This window comes from Vanacampus margaritifer, chromosome 12 (assembly GCF_051991255.1).
Source record: "Vanacampus margaritifer isolate UIUO_Vmar chromosome 12, RoL_Vmar_1.0, whole genome shotgun sequence".
Lineage (NCBI taxonomy): Eukaryota > Metazoa > Chordata > Actinopteri > Syngnathiformes > Syngnathidae > Vanacampus > Vanacampus margaritifer.
In genome coordinates, this window is record NC_135443.1 from 2,933,451 (window position 1) to 2,949,670 (window position 16,220).

Consider the following 16,220-nt stretch of genomic DNA (forward strand, 5'->3'; position numbering starts at 1 on the left):
TCTCAAACTGCCGTCCAAGACAGAAAAAAAAAATACAGGTACCTTTACCTCTGATCTAAATGAGATAATCTAATCAAGCAAGAACTATCCCACAAACAGACTCAACATTTTTTTCAGTCATTAGTCAATAAAATTAATTGTTTGACCTTGAGAGCTTCCCCAGCCATCGTTGAATTGTCGAATCCCTTTCAAAATCAATAGGGCTTTTGTTTAGAGGAAGAGATCAAACGTGAAAATTATCCGTCAGGAACTCTGAGCAGGTACAAATCTTATGACTTCAATAACAATATCATTCAAATAGGAAATAGACATAGTGCAACAAATGAAAACATGGATTTGTTTTGAAAGTCGTACAAGTTCTAAAATATGGTTTTCCCTTCGGCTCATCTTGAAGTGCTGCAAAAGTACTTAAAGAATACAAAAACAATGTCTGCAGAATTCACAGACGTACGTTCTGTAAAAGTATTTAAAGAATACTAATACATGTCTGTAGAGTTTTTAGAATCAAACATCAAAGTGCAAAGTTGCACATTGTATGGCTTTCCACAGTCTGTCCGTGCTTTTCGCCCCCATGCGCCCCCCCCCGACAGCCGCCTTCTTTCTTCCTCTCTGGTGAATGAGCCGCGGGAAGCTGGCAGAGATGTCCTTGCGATTGTGGTCGGACACGGCGTTGCTGTGGTAACTCACAAGTGGAAGGCAACCTCGAAGAGACTTGAGATTCACGTCATCGACTCAACGGCTTCGTCAGCATGAGCTCACGAATAGAAGCCCTCCACCGGCCGCCTGCCCCTCTGAGTCACATGGTTGGTTTGCGGAGAGGGTGCGCTGTCATTGAAACTTTATATAACGCAAAGTTGTTGTCCTAGATTATGCAGCGATGCATTTCATTCAGAATCCAAGCAACATTTTACTGTATCTAAATTGTGCCTTTATATGGATCGTACGAGAGAGAAGTTTCTAACGTTTGTCCGTGGACATGGAAATCATTCATATACAGATAAAATAGCATTCTTTGATTGACGAATTCACTCTTGGCAATTCAGATAAATAGTTGGCGAAGAATCGCTCAGTTTTGTCGATGAAAAGAAGAGTTGGTGTCAACTGTCAACAGATGCGTACGAACGCCTTAAGTCAGCACATGCGGCGTCTTTATATTTTCCAGTGGACGCGCAGAAACGCGCATTGATCATCAGGAAATGGGCCGCTCTCCGACATTGCAATCGAGGCCACCGCTTGATAGAACGCTTTGCGTGCACTCTGCTATGTAACCTTAAACCCAAAGGATGCCATTGAGCAGCACATTGTACCTTCAGGATTGCCCAAATGGAGCGGCCTGCCAAAAGGAGATGCATGATTCATATCATATACGGTGATATTGATTGCAGCTTGCTGTAATGCGCCTTTCAATGCGTTCGCTTGCCTTGATTGGCTAAAGCAAAGATGCAATGATGAAGTTGCACTCCTCTGATATTTACGACGATGCTTTTTTCCTGCAAACCGCTGCTGCTTGGGGCATAAAATATGAAATATCTTTCCTCTCTGCTATAGTTGCAGTCTTATTTATTGGACAGCTTAAAAGGGAATTACGTCAATCAATTGTAAGATGTGGTTGCCTGTTGATGCATTATACATTTATTTTATAGCCAGAGGTCTTCCGGATGGCCTTAGGCAGCAAGACTCGGCCTCAGATTTTTTTTTGGGGGGGGGGGAGCGGATTTCCTGATACATTTTCATGAGATCACCTTGACCTGATGTTCGGTTTTTAACAAATGCTCATTTGGTGCTCTTTATTGAAGCCGATTTCCCAATTTATCATTAACTCTTTGACTGCCAAAAACGTTAAATAACGTTTAGTAAAATCCTATGGATGAGTGCCAAAGACGTTAAAAGACGTTTTTTTTTCAAAACAGAGGTGAAACTAACCATTTTCTATTGTTGATTACTGAAAAACGGAATAAGGTAGAAACAAACTTTTTTTTCTGATGAAAGATGAGAGTCCAATCTTTCATTTGGTAGTATGTGTGTTTCCATAGTCCAAACACATAATTTTCTGTGGACCTTGAAAGATCAGTCAAAAATGCTTAAATCGGCTGGCACCCACGGCATCCCTTTTCTGAAAACGTCTGGCAGTCAAAGAGTTAAGTCCTTTTAGTTCTGTCATCTTCTATCTCGATTAAAAACGAAAAATCTACCGATCAAACCTAATTCCGTTTTCTTCCACCAAATGACCCCCTCGAGACCCCTTTGCATACCTCAAGACCTCAAATATCCTGTCGGCACTTTAAAAGCAATCCACGGGGCCGGTGATAATTGAAAACGCCCCAGTTTGTAACATTTGTTGCTCAAAATGGTGCTTGTGATTGCGCTTTGTGTGTCCACCGTAATCATCTTTGAAGTGTCAGGCTCACTTGTGTCCCCTCCAAACCTCTGTTAGTCACTTCACATGTACAGAACAGTGTGTCGTCCTCATCCTTCCACTATTCACACTGTGAAACCGCAACACTTGCTCGTACCCGTCAGAAGGCTGCGGAGACGTGGTCAGACCGTCAATGCCCGGGATATTTTTGGGTGGTTGGATGAACAGGAAGGATCTGGGATGGCATCATTCTCTCTCTTTACATCACAAACTGCTTTCTTCTTTTTGTAAACATGAAGATGGATGGGTGGTTAGTAAGTGACGTGCAGAAACGCAAGTAGGGAACAATTGGTTCCGCCTCCGATTACACTGATAGAAACCAATAATCCATTCCCATTGTAAAAACAAAGAACAGTAGCTACACCACTCCACTTATACAAGCAGTTTGTCAAATAGACAAGACAAATATGGCCGATGTTTGAGTAAGGGAGTTACTGTAGGTGGAGGCGGCTGGGGGGAAAACTAGCTGTCTCGTTTTCTTGTCACAAAGATGCTACATGAATACAGGAGGAAAAAAAAGAGATACACTTTGACATTACCTGCCTTTTCTTTGGCCTTAGGATGGATGTTTAGGTGGTGGCATGGAAATATTATGAGATAACTACCTTCTTTGTCATAGCCGACTACACTCCTCTTTTCCTGACATTAATTGGAATCGCAAGAGACAGAAGCTGTCATTATCGCTTTTTTTGGTGAATGGGTTTCGCTTGTACAGCAATTTTTTTTACCTTCAAGGTAGTGAAAGCATCGCTTTATTCACTCACTCGCCCTACCACATTACAATGCCGGTCAAACTTTGACATTATATATTATTTTTTGGTATCCGTGGACTTTTTCTCTTCAACTGTTGGAAGCTCAATGTCACTTGCAAAAATCAGTATAACTTCCGGATTTATTCATCCATCCATCTTCTACCGCTTATGTGAGGTCGGGTCGCGGGGGCGGCAGCTTTAGCTGGGAAGCCCAGACTTCCCTCTCCCCAGTCACTTCAACCAGCTCCTCCGGCGGGATCCCAAGGCGTTCGGCCAGCCGAGAGACATAGTCTCTCCAGCGTATTCTGGGTCGTCCCCGGGGCCTCTCGCCGGTTGGGACATGCCCGGAACACCTCTCTGAACCAGATGCCCGAGCCACCTCAACTGGCGCCTCTTAACATGGAGGAGCAGTGTCTCTACTCCGAGTCCCTCCTGGATTATCGAGCTTCTCACCCTATCTCTAAGGGGGAGCCCAGACACCCAGCGGAGGAAACTCATTTTGGCCGCTTGTATCCGGGATCTTGTTCTTTCGGTCACGACCCACAGCTCGTGATCATAGGTCAGGGTAGGAATGTAAATCGACCGGTAAATTGAGCGCTACCCCTTTCGGCTCTGTTTGGGTGGTTGGATGGATATTTATGGCCGTTGGAAAGATGATAGTGAAAGGACTGATAGTTGATGATAGGGAATTGAACCATCCCTCTTGAGGGATGGCCGAGTTACTACTACTTTGTATGTTCCCTTCTCTCCCGTTGCGATCTACTTTCTCTTTATACCTCAACATAAAGATAGCTGCATGGAATAGAGGATAGAACGACACTTTCTCTCCCACTTGAGACAGACTGCTTTGGTCTTCATCTCGACACGACATGAAGCCACAGAGGCTCCTTTGGAGAGCTCTGTAAGGTGAATATTCACGGCTGGTGGCATTTTAGCATGTGTAGGCGGTTGAACGTTTGGAGAGAGAGAGAGAGAGAGAAGAGAGAGAGAAGAGTGAGGGTATTGATCAATGTCCCCGTTTGGTCTGAGGCTCTCGAGCCAACCGAGAGCAAAGAGGCAGAGAGACGGTTGGCATCATGCGACACAAGTCTTCAAAAAGCGATGAGATGAAACCAATTTGGATTAATTAGCAGAGATATGATGGCAGAGAAAAAAAAAAAAGAACTGATGTTCCGCCAGACATAAAAAGAACCCTCTAGCACATTTCCCTCAAACGAAGCAACCATCTTGAAATCCCCTTGGTCTGCGAAAAAAAGACACTTGCATTATTTTGTGATGAGCTGCTGTCACAATTTTTTTCCGCCTTTCATTATCGCCGCCTGTGTGCAAGTTCCTAATAGCCAGAGCCCATAATAACCGCATTAAATAGCCAAGTGACGAGAGCGTCTCCTCGTTAAAAATGAAAACTGTCTCTAGACTGCGCCGCATTGCTGGTCCATTAGAGCTCCTGCTGTGGGGATTTTGGCCTTGCACATATCAATAATAGCCCATAAAAAAAACAAGCAGCAGAATGGAGACAGCTGCTTCAACGTTAACTTGAACATGCGAACAACATTCAAAATAAAAAGTGCTACAGACCCGGTTCATGAATTGCTCAAGCCAAAATAGTCCGATTACATTTTTAAACTGAGCTCTTTCATAATCGGAACTCTGCTCGCAACAATGTGACCACAGAAATTCATTTTCAGACACACAAAACACTCATTTGAGCAATCCAATTGCTTTCCCTTTCCTAAATGAGCTCCACTGAAGTTTTTTGTCTGGAGCGGAAACAATGTTGTAGTGAGTTATAGTCGGACGTGTCCAAGTAACAGCCACACCGTCGCCCATAAAAAGCTGAAATGTTCCACATGCAGACAGAACTCCCAACAAGCCACTTCATACACCGCAAGACAGTAACAACGATGGCAAAACGAACAAACAGTCTGATACTGGACATCGTTTGATGACACATTTCAAATCAAATATGAGTACAGGTTATATTGATCGCTGCTTGGTTGCCAAGGTTGCTTGAGCTAATCACTATGGAACAAAGTGCCCATTAGGGACTCCTCGCGCCTGTTTAAATAAGATCATATCATGTAGAAAGCGTCATCTCGGGATAGCCTTTTCTTACTCCATGACAAGTCATGTGGTGTACTCCAGGGACATGTATCGAGTCCATGATATTCCTTTTTTTGTCGCTCTTGGTGAAGTAGCCGATGAATATCTCACAAAATTGCTATTTTCTTTACACAAAAGTCAATCATTTCAAATCAGCAAACATTTTCACTTGTTCGCGTAATAATAGTCATCAACTGAGGAACAATCTTTTCTTTAATATGAATTAAGTCTGTTTACAATTTGAAATTAATCGCAGGGAATGTGATTTAGTTAAAAGGGGTTTGGGACAAATTGAGTTTTTGATTGCCAATAGTAGAAATAGTTGCTCCCTGGAGTGCCTGCCCACTCACCTAGCATGAAATAAAACAACCAAGTATCTGCCAATATCTGGAAATGTCTCTGAGCCACTCACACAGTATCGGCACCCACGATCGGGCAGCTAAACTTCTAAATCTGCCATTGTCAAGCAGTAACAGGAGTCTAGTACCAGACTATGCGAAAGCACAATCGTGTCCGAGCCAAAAGGTTAAGCACACACTGTATACTGTAAGTTAGCACACGCACCATTTATTTGCTGAACACGGAGGATTGAACATCATCTTCTCTGGAGGGAGTCTCAAAGACAGCATACATTTTCAGGAACACTACAGTGAGTCCCAAGATTATTTTTTTCTTATACAAAAGGAGCTACAAAGATCTGAAAACTTGACAGATATCTAATGAAAGTGAGAACATTTGGTCAGCGGCCATTAATGTTGGAACCCGGACCTGACTCTGTTCCAGTCTCTGTTGTCGTTCATCCCAAAATGTTCCAACCCAAACTCATCCAAGCATGTCTTTGTGCTGCCGCAGAAAAGGGTCTTTCCCACAAGGTTGGAAAATAAGTATCTCAGTCAGATGACAATTTAAGATTGAGGGGGGGGGGGGGGGGGGGAGTAGTGCAACCCTTGATTGAGTAATTCCCTTTTTATGTGCTGTGGTCTGTATTTATAATTCATTCATCATTTGAGTTTCTTGGCACTTAATTCAAGGCCACGCACCCTTCACAAAACTCCCATAACTCTTCTGTCACCTTGACGCATGCAAAAATGCTTGAACGCGTACGTCATTTGTTTCCCGGTGCGATTTAAATTTGTCACTCAGTCAAGCACACTGAAGAACTAAAATCGGTCTGAATTGCCGCATCTGCGCCTCCTACCAGACACAAAATATACGGTGATGGAGAATGACAGGATTGTCCACTTGACAGCACCAAAGAACACTTTCTTTTTTTTGGTAGAGTGCAGCTAAGAATATGACAGCAACAATTGTTAGTCGCAGACATGGTCCGCCCCAGCCTGTGACCTGCAGACATGATTGAGCCATGTCTGGGGTTCAGGTGGTAAAGTGGCTGGCAGCAATCACAAAGACGGGTGCTTGAACCCAAGACGGTGCCAAAGCATTCTATTTCAAGAGTCCTTATGGATGACTCTCAGACAGCAATTGCTCCTGATGAGCTATCCGCATATGAACGAGGTCATAAAGCAGGGCTTCCCAAATGGAGCGGCTGGCATGAGACAACATGATGGTGTGAAAGGTTAGACTTGATAGTTTGCTTATCTGAAATTTACAATAGATTTGCGTCACTGTCAAATGGCACTCATTTTGTAGGGGGTGCGAGAATATTAGTTTGATTTTCAGGACAGTGCGGTGTTTTGTGGAATTCAAGAAAAGAAAACAAGTCTATTTAATTTCGCGAACCAAAATTACTAGTTTTAGTTACTTAGTTAGTTTTGGTGAATTATAATTTTGGGTTGAAGGTTCAATTCCCAACTCCGGGCCTTCCTGTGTGAAGTTTGCATGTTCTCTAGCTTTCGCGACACTCCAAATGAAAGACTCTATATTGTCCATACACAGTAAATTCTGTTGAGTAAATTTGACTCCAATTAGAGTAAATTTGACTTTATTTTGAGTGCGACCAAATAGATTCAGTTTTAGAGTAGGCTAATATTTACACTTGAAAGAGAGTAAAATAAAGAATTGAGGGGGAAAAAGTCACTCAAGGTTTGAGGAACGATCTCATGACCTTCAGCTTGGGAGACTGCCCCGCTACCACCTGAGCTATGCCCCTCCTACTGACTGCTTATCTCCAAGAGGAGACGCGATGTTTTTGGTCTCTTGGGAGTTTGGAAGATTCCATCTGACACGAGCGATATGTTAACGCACAACAGGAGCTGCGCGGCTCAGGGAGTATCTCGGCTGTCAACCAAGCTGAAGGTTGTGAGTTCCTTCCTCAACTCTTAAATGACTTTTATTGATTTTTTCCCCTCCAATTCTTTATTTTACGCTTTTCCAAGTGTAAATATTACTCTAAAACGGAGTCTATTTTGTCCCACTCTAAATAGAGTCAAATTTACTCTACAGAATTTACTGTGTAGGTGCGAATGTGTTTTAGTATTACTCCAGGAAGTATCTTCGTGTTTGTGTGATTTTCCTTGTGTGTTTTTTTTAAGTATAATCCACGCCATCCTCTCAAATGTTGCCTCTTCTTTCCCACTGCTTCTCTCCAGATGGAGCAAGTAATAAAGCGTATGCAGGCGGAGAAAAATGGCATCCCGATCCGAACAGTCAAAAGTTTCCTCACCAAGATCCCCAGTGTTTTTTCAGGTGAGGCTCTCATCTCAACCTCTGTGGTCTGATTGTGCGCAGCCGGTGCTCCTCACCTTGCGCTCCTCTTGTCATCCGTTCACCTGCTGGGCTCCCACCCGCAAAGCACACAGCCAGTCAACTCCTTTGTTTCTCACCAAACAAAACACGCCAAACTTCTGGCAATCCAGCAATGGCAGAATGGCAGCAATAAGACACCGGGATGAGAAGTGGAGCGGGATAAAACAAACTCTACACTTTGTACTGTCATATATTATTCTGTATCTTCTAATGTGAACCTCTAATGCAAGTAAAGACTCTTCAACATGCTTTTCCATTCTGTAGCCACAGATTAATAGCAGGTCAATTATGAACACTTACTCAATTTAAGCTTAATGCTTTTAACCTTTTAGTGTTACTAATGAACCATTTATATTGTAGTCCAAACCTACCATGCACTTCTCTCCTTCCCGTGAGGGCCTTGTTCTTTCAAAATGTGCACAAGCATATTTTCTATGCTATTTTAAGCAAGTGCACAGTCAACAAACACAAACACATCTTGTATCCATTAGTCTCTTTTTTGTTAGCTATTTTTTTCACCACACAGGTTTGCCCTCACTTTATTAACGAGCAATGTAACAACCTGCTTCTAAAATAGTCAGCTCGGCTCTTGCACGCACGCGCAAATCTCGGTCATATCAGGCGCCATATTAATCAGGTCTTGTTTGAAGATTACCTTACACATCACGTTTAAGCTTGCTGTCGGAGAAGTAAGTCATGTGTGACAGTGTGAAAACAGGGTTTGCGCTAATGATGGTAATCCATGTAAAAAGCTTCTCCGGTTCTCTGGGGACGCAAGAGGCCACAAGGGAAACAGGAACCAAGCAAACATTAATAACGGCCTAAAACGCGTACGTAATGGCGGACAGACTGACAGACAGCCGCGGGGACCGTCTGACATTTCACACTCTCGCACTCTCACCTGACAGCTCGGTAGACAGCAATAACCGCTCAGAAGATATATTTATTTATTATGAGATATATTTAGACCAAAATGACACAAGTCGCAGGTTGTGATAGGGTGTGGAAAATGGCCGGGGGTGGGAGAGAGCAGAAGGTGCTTGCTGTGCACGGCTCTGATGTGAAATGACTGTAAATCAGGCATGATAATTACGGTCTTGTGAAAAATCTAGTGCCGCCATTTCATTTGTCATGATCCTGTTCTATCTACTACTCATTGTTTCCTGTCTTCACACGGTGTAATACTGCCTTTGCTTACTACCACTATTTTGTCCTGTCCCGTCCGGCTCCTTTTTACTACTCGTCATCCCTTACTCAAAGGGTGAAGCACTGCCTGGCTCACGCCGTCTGTCCTGTCCTATTTGCTACTTATCTCGTCCAGTCAGAGTCGATTACACCCCGGCTCAAACCCCTGTCCTGTCCTTTCGTCCTGTCCGATTTGCTGCATGTCCTCACAGGGTGTAATTCTGGTCTACTACCTTTGTCCTGTTCTATTTGCTCCTCATCATGTCCCTTCCTCCCAGGGTATATAACTGTCTGGCTCCCTATCTCTGTCCTGTTCTACCCTGTCTTGTCTGGCCACATCCTGTTCTATTTGCTACTCAGCACATCCCTTTCATTTCTGTCCTAGTTGCTATTCTCTTGTCCCTTTCTCACAGGGTGCAATACTACCTTTCTTACTAGCCCTGTCCTGTGCCATCCTATCCATTTGCTACTTGCAGTCCACATTTGTAGCAAAACAAATCTAACTCCTTGTTAATATTATTATTCTTTTTGCTCTGTTCTATTTTCTCTGTCTGTCCCCTCTCAAACCTCATTCTGTCTTACCGCATTTCTAAAATAAAATCTCAACACAAACAACAACAGAGGTAGTGCAGTACGGTATATCAAACTATCCTGTTAGTAAAATGGTTCCAGCGTGAAAAGGCATACAGCTCCACCATACTGCATGACTAAGCAGTTGAACAGGACAGGCTTAAAAAGAAAGAGAATAAACAAAACAATACACTTGAACAATAAATAGCAGCAACGTGGCTCTCTTAAAAATAAATGGAACAGGACCATAATTCAAGTGGGTTATATTATTTACTGTTGGCGGTAAAGTTCTTTAAAGCAAAAAAAAGAAAAGAAAAGGTTGTACTGGTTAAAGCCCACTCCATAATAATAAAGCTAAGCTTCTGTAAGAATTGTTTGCTGTGAGTCATCCTCAATTGTGTTGTTACTGTATTTAGTAAGCACTCCATTATGCCGCCGTACCTGTGGTCATTTCAATTAACGGGATGTGGCTATGAAGTGGCTGTCAGAAAATAATAGCTGGGATGTCATCCGCCCACGCCGTGTAAGGCGAGAGGAATTGATATGCGCTGTGATGATGATGGACAGCAGGAAGGGTTAAGAGTGTTGTTGCTATCATTTCGAGAAAAAATTGTAGCGATGATGATGTCTGCGTTTTCATGCTGTATTGATAATGCTGTTATTTGCCCTTTCAGGTTCTGATATTGTACAGTGGATGATCAAGAATCTAGACATTGAAGATCAAGGTAAGAGAAGATTACTCCTCCGTTAAGCATAGCGTACATGCTGTAGTATTGTCAGGATGGACGTGAGAGGTTGAGGTTTGGTGGACCCAAATGCGGGCAAGCAAGGCAGTGAGACAGGAATGAAGTGCAATATGAGAAACTTGAATGAAACATAGGGAGAACGGTGAGCAGACAACCCTGTGACGAGGACGACTTGGTTAGCAGTGACGAGGACGACATCGGTTAGCTGTGCCGATGATGACTTGGCGGTGACGAAGGCTACTTGGCTGTGACGAAGGCTACTAGGCTGTGACGAAGGCTACTAGGCTGTGACAAAGGCTACTTGGCTGTGACAAAGGCTACTTGGCTGTGACAAAGGCTACTTGGCTGTGACGAAGGCTACTTGACTGTGACAAAGGCTACTTGACTGTGACAAAGGCTACTTGACTGTGACAAAGGCTACTTGACTGTGACAAAGGCTACTTGACTGTGGCGAAAGCGACTAGGCTGTGGCAAAAACGACTTGGCTGTGGCGAAAACGACTTGACGCAGGCACTTCCACACATAACATAAGGCAATGCACCCACACAGCCTGGACAAACACAACAGACTAAATACACCAAGACTAATGAGACACATCTGGGGAAGGGAAGACACACACAGGTGTACGTGGTTAACCAGACACGGGAAGAAACCAGGAACACGAGACAAAAAACACCAACCACAGACAAAAACAACAAGAACAGCCATAACAAACAAAAACCCAGCCGCCACAAAACTGAAACATGACAAGTATTAGTAGCCAAGTCATACAATTAAAGTAGCAGTACACTGTATAAAATTGCGTTTTACAACAAGTACGTTTATAATTTCACATGCGCTTGCGGATGAAATCGCGAATCTTGCCGTCTATCACCAAAATGCACACAAACAATCTATGTGACACGCTGTTGCCGTAATTATTGTCCAATGAAACTGCTTGGTCGTATAATGTGTAATAATAACAAAAGCTCTTTGCTATAATGAAGATGCTAAAACTCTTCCACACGCCATTTGATGGGGCTCCAGTCCATTTTCATTTTGGCAACAAAGAGGTAACATGATTAAATGTAAGGAGTGCTTCACCAAAAGGAAACTTGGCAACTTGACTCCTTGTCCAACATTTAATCAACTCGAACTACAAGTCAACAGTTATTCATTCTTGTACATCTATTTGATAAACAACACACATTTTCATGAATATTCATACCGAGTACAATCACCATCCCTCCATTTTCTATCCGAGCCGACTTTTGGTGAGAGGCACTTCTCTCACACATAAACAACATCACATTCACACCTACGGAAAATTTAGAGCCTTCACGCATGTTTTCATACTTAAGGTCGGAGCAGAGATTCCAGCTCAGAAACTCAGATCCTTGAGGTAGATGCGCTAACCACTAATCCATCGTCCTGCGTGACTGTACAGTATTAGAGCACAAAATAATGCATACACTAAAGAGCTAAAAATGTGTGTGCGCGCCAGAGAGGTGATTACATAATATAATCCTTCAGGTTACACCACAGAAGGGAAGTGTTTATACGTAAACGGCTTTGAATAAATTATGAGTCATCACTTATTGATGAATGGACCACTGTTGCACACACACACACACACATGCACACATGTGCCAGCTGCAGAACCATCTGTGTGTGCCCCAACAACAGAATTCACCCCCATGAAGCTGTACCATCGCCCTATTTGTAGTCAGACATTTCGACTTTTTAGCTTAAAATAGTCCGAGTAAAACACTTTTCACGACATGTTTGGACCGCGCGTGGTGATGCAAACAGGTGGCCAAAGGCATGATGCAGAACATGACTGATGGCTTTTGACATCATTAGAAGGTTACAGCGAGAGATGTGCGGCAGGTGAAGGGCGCGGGATGACGACGTGGATGATAATGATGATGGTTACGTGCGTGTTTTCATTACGCGATGGGTTAAAATCAAGGACGGTTGAGCGAGCGCCGTAGGGAAGCAGATTTTCCCCGCAGCCGGCCAGCCTAGCTAGGCACAACATGGGTGATTGGACTGATGAGCTCCTCCTTTTCAAAATGAAGGTGGCCTCATCAGTCAGCGCTCTTCTTCTTGTGTTCGGCGCCAATTGAGACATGACCGTTGTCAGTGTGATTCGACGCACATGTGCAACCGCAATAATGTGGACATATTGTGAAATGAATACATCAGTGTGAGTCGCGACCAATGCTGTTCTAGTTAACGAAAACTAACGTAAAAACTCAAATTCAAAAAGTAATTTCGTTAACGAAATAAAATAAAAATTATTTAAAAAAAAAAAAAAGAAGAAAACTAACTAAGACTACTTTGTATGTTTACAAAACAAACTAAAACTAACTATAATTATAGCGAAAATGTCCTTCATTTTAAACTTTGGTAATTCACTCCCAGCCATTTTCACTGAAGCAGCCGGGTTGGCTGTTTTACTGGATTTTGACTGATTTTGCAAGGCCCATAGAATATTGTGTACTATTGCTATAAAAACATGGAACCTACCAAAAGAAATATTAGTCTGAGTAATATGAGTCTCTTCCTTCATCATGAAAAAAAAAGTATATTTCTAAACAGCTTGTTGTGACATGGACCTGGTTGATCTCTTATACTCTTCTGCCACCTGCTGGCCGTTTTTTTTGTAATAACTACCATTGCTTTAAGCGTCCTCTTCAGGTCAGAGGCTGGCTGCATCAAAGCCTTATGTATGTTCTAGCATAAAAAAAAAAAAACACAAAAAAAACGTATACATACGTTTTTGGGACCATGGCAATATTTAAAACGGAACGTTTTTATATGTTTTTGGGAGCAAATGAGTTAAGCCTTGGGGGATGATTTTAAAGACGTTTGATTTTAAATTTATTTTTATTTATTTATTTAAATTTATTAAATTTAACTCAGACAAAATGCAACGCTAGATAAGAATTTAGGGAGTTACTTTTTCCATTTTGCCAGGGTGTTTATTAAATATTGCATACAAGTAATACACTTTTTTTTTTCAAACAAAAACTAATACTGAAACTAACTAAAACTAAACAAACTGCATTTTTTTTTTAATTAACTGAAACTAATAAAAACTAACAGAACCACACTGAAAACTAAAACTAACTAAATTTATAAAAACTAACTAAAATGAAAATTCCAAAACTATAATGACCCTGGTCCCAACTGGGCATCGTTTTCCCCCAATATGCCAACTGATGATTGTAAGATGCTACTAAGTGTAAAGCAACAGAAAGTCCAAAACAAAAGTTATGGAGTATTTGACTTTTTTCTTCTTCCCAGTTGAGGCTCTTCACCTCGGAACGCTGATGGCCGCGCATGGTTACTTCTTTCCCATCTCCGACCATGTCCTCACACTTAAAGACGACGGCACTTTCTACAGGTTTCAGGTGAGAACGAGGCGCAACATCCTCACATCACAATTTGTGCAGCTTGTAATTTATTTCACTTTCGCACGCCTTCGTTCCTAAACACAAAGAGTTTGTGTGGAAGCCGTACTACTGTATTAGGAACACCTCTCAGTATAATCCCATTCACAACTCCACAATGTAAAACCTTGGAAATTGACCTCTGGAGAAGATTTGATTAGAATAGAGAAACATAAAGGCCAGATTTAATGCAGGATTGTTGAGTGCAGGACAAGTTTTCTTGTCCACATGAATTTAAAATATATTTTTTTATATTAATGAAAGACCTGACTTATTGCACTTTCAGACCATTCAGAATCTTTATCTAAAATTATTGGATTATTTAACCAGTTACTGTCTGGATCTTTAAAAAAAAAAATTGGTGTTCCATAATTAATCACCAGCGATTGAATTGAAGAAAATCGAATCGAACTGAACCCTTGTGAATCGAAATCGAATCGATTGAGGAAATTAGAATCGACACCCAGCCCTTTAACTTACATTTTCCCATTAATCCAGTGATGTCAAACTTATTTTCCTCACGGGCTATATTGTAGTCATGGCTGTTAATCATCTCGTCATAATATGGCATAATTACACAATTGCCCCTTCATTTGATTATTGTATGTTTGGAATTAGAAATGTATGTACTGTAGATTAAGAAGGGATTTTGGTTAAAAAAAATAAATGCTTGTGAAATGAAGAAATAAGTAAATTTTTGCAAAAAACAGGAAGTGGACACATTTTAAATGCTTTTCGTGGGCTTGGGTTTGACACCTGTGTACTATTTAATGCATGCCTCGGTCTCTACCCCCACTACGGGTTTACTGTACTTTTTGAACAAGGACTCAAAAGTTTTGTCTGATCCATTTGATGAAATATTTACAAGATATGGAAACATCTTTTATTAAAACAAAAGGCATCTTTCAGCTATCATTGTGCATTTGTGGTTAGTGTAGTATCCGTATTCACACTGTTGACAGACTAAAGGTCTCTGTGTTAGAATTACATGTAAGTCTTTTTTTTTTATTATTCTGATTTGACATGTCATCATCATTGCTCTCTTTTTGTATTATTATTATTTTTGTTTAATAATAAAAAATAAAAAAAGAGAGCAATGATGATGACATGTCAAATCGAAAAAAAAAAAAAGAATTACATGCATGTCCAATAATTTATACGGTCTCATAAAAAAATACATTTTTTTTTTTTTAAATCTGCCCGACGTTTGTGTGAACATCAATTGCAGGATTGACAGTTTTAGCGATTTCCGCCTCCCATGCACTACACATCTAATCAATGTAAATGAACGCTGGAGGCTGTTTGTGTTCCTCACACGATTGGCTTTCTCATCGGAAAGCTGCGCGCGGTGTCGCCCGAAGACGGGCAGGATGCATGAGTGCGCCGAGCCGAGCGCTGGCAGAAAAGGAGCTTATGCGCTTTCAGCGATGCACGCAGCCTATAGGACAAAATGTTTGATCGTGACGGACGCCATGATGCTCCGATACGAGCCCCCCGTGCGCCTCCCCCTCCCCGCACGACAACACACCATTTGGTGCTCCGTCAGAGACGTTCGGGCTTCTTTTCCATGTGCGTTTCTTATCATATGTGTGCTTACAGACTCCATACTTTTGGCCATCAAACTGCTGGGAACCAGAAAACACAGACTATGGTAAGCACCGTTCACAATTGCAATTAAGCTGAGAAATTGCTTGCAAATATTGATAGATGTTGCCGCTAATCAATTTATTAAATTGAGTCATAAAAAAAAAAGATTAGAAAAGACAATCACAAGTATATTAAAAGTCTCAAGTCGATTTGCCAATTAAATGATAAAAAAAAGAAATGGCGAGCTACGTAATTAAATATGACATTATTAAGATAAGAAATTTGCGAATGTTGACAGATGCCGTCACCAGAGCTGAAAACACCGTAGCAGCACATCTTGGCATGTAAAGTGCAAATATGTCCCCCTGGAGCAGTGATCACAACCACAGGCTACGTTGTTGTGGGAATGCTGAAGCAAAAATGTTATTGTGATTTTTAGTCTCCACACTTTTTTTTGCCGTGTAACAACTCCCACATGATACTTCCGATTGACACCGTTCAAATTTCAACTTCAAAAATTCAGTTGCGTTCAGTGCGGCACGGCTTTGGCACTTTCCCGCTCTGCAGGCTGTTTTGAGAGTTTGAGCATTTCTGCAATAGATATTCAATAGAGTTGCAGGGACGAAACACAAGCGACTTAACTGTATCACAAGCTAAATTGGAATTTAGCCCTCCTCTAATTTCATCAGACAGACTGATTACAGTGACTAAAAGCAGA

The 16,220-nt window shown here is 41.8% G+C and overlaps 1 protein-coding gene and 1 long non-coding RNA gene across 3 annotated transcripts in view; one reads left to right on the forward strand and one right to left on the reverse strand.

Moving 5' to 3' along the window:
- LOC144061331 (uncharacterized) overlaps positions 1–16,220 on the reverse strand; it is a 58,794-nt gene that overhangs the window by 30,005 nt on the left and 12,569 nt on the right. The gene's annotated exons all lie outside the window — the stretch shown is intronic.
- Positions 1–16,220, forward strand: part of rgs7a (regulator of G protein signaling 7a) — a 60,894-nt gene that overhangs the window by 29,074 nt on the left and 15,600 nt on the right. Inside the window, exons 3-6 of the mRNA XM_077581679.1 lie at positions 7,821–7,917; positions 10,407–10,457; positions 13,770–13,876; positions 15,515–15,566. Coding sequence (XP_077437805.1) covers positions 7,821–7,917; positions 10,407–10,457; positions 13,770–13,876; positions 15,515–15,566 — 307 coding nt within the window. The remainder of the gene's footprint in view (positions 1–7,820; positions 7,918–10,406; positions 10,458–13,769; positions 13,877–15,514; positions 15,567–16,220) is intronic.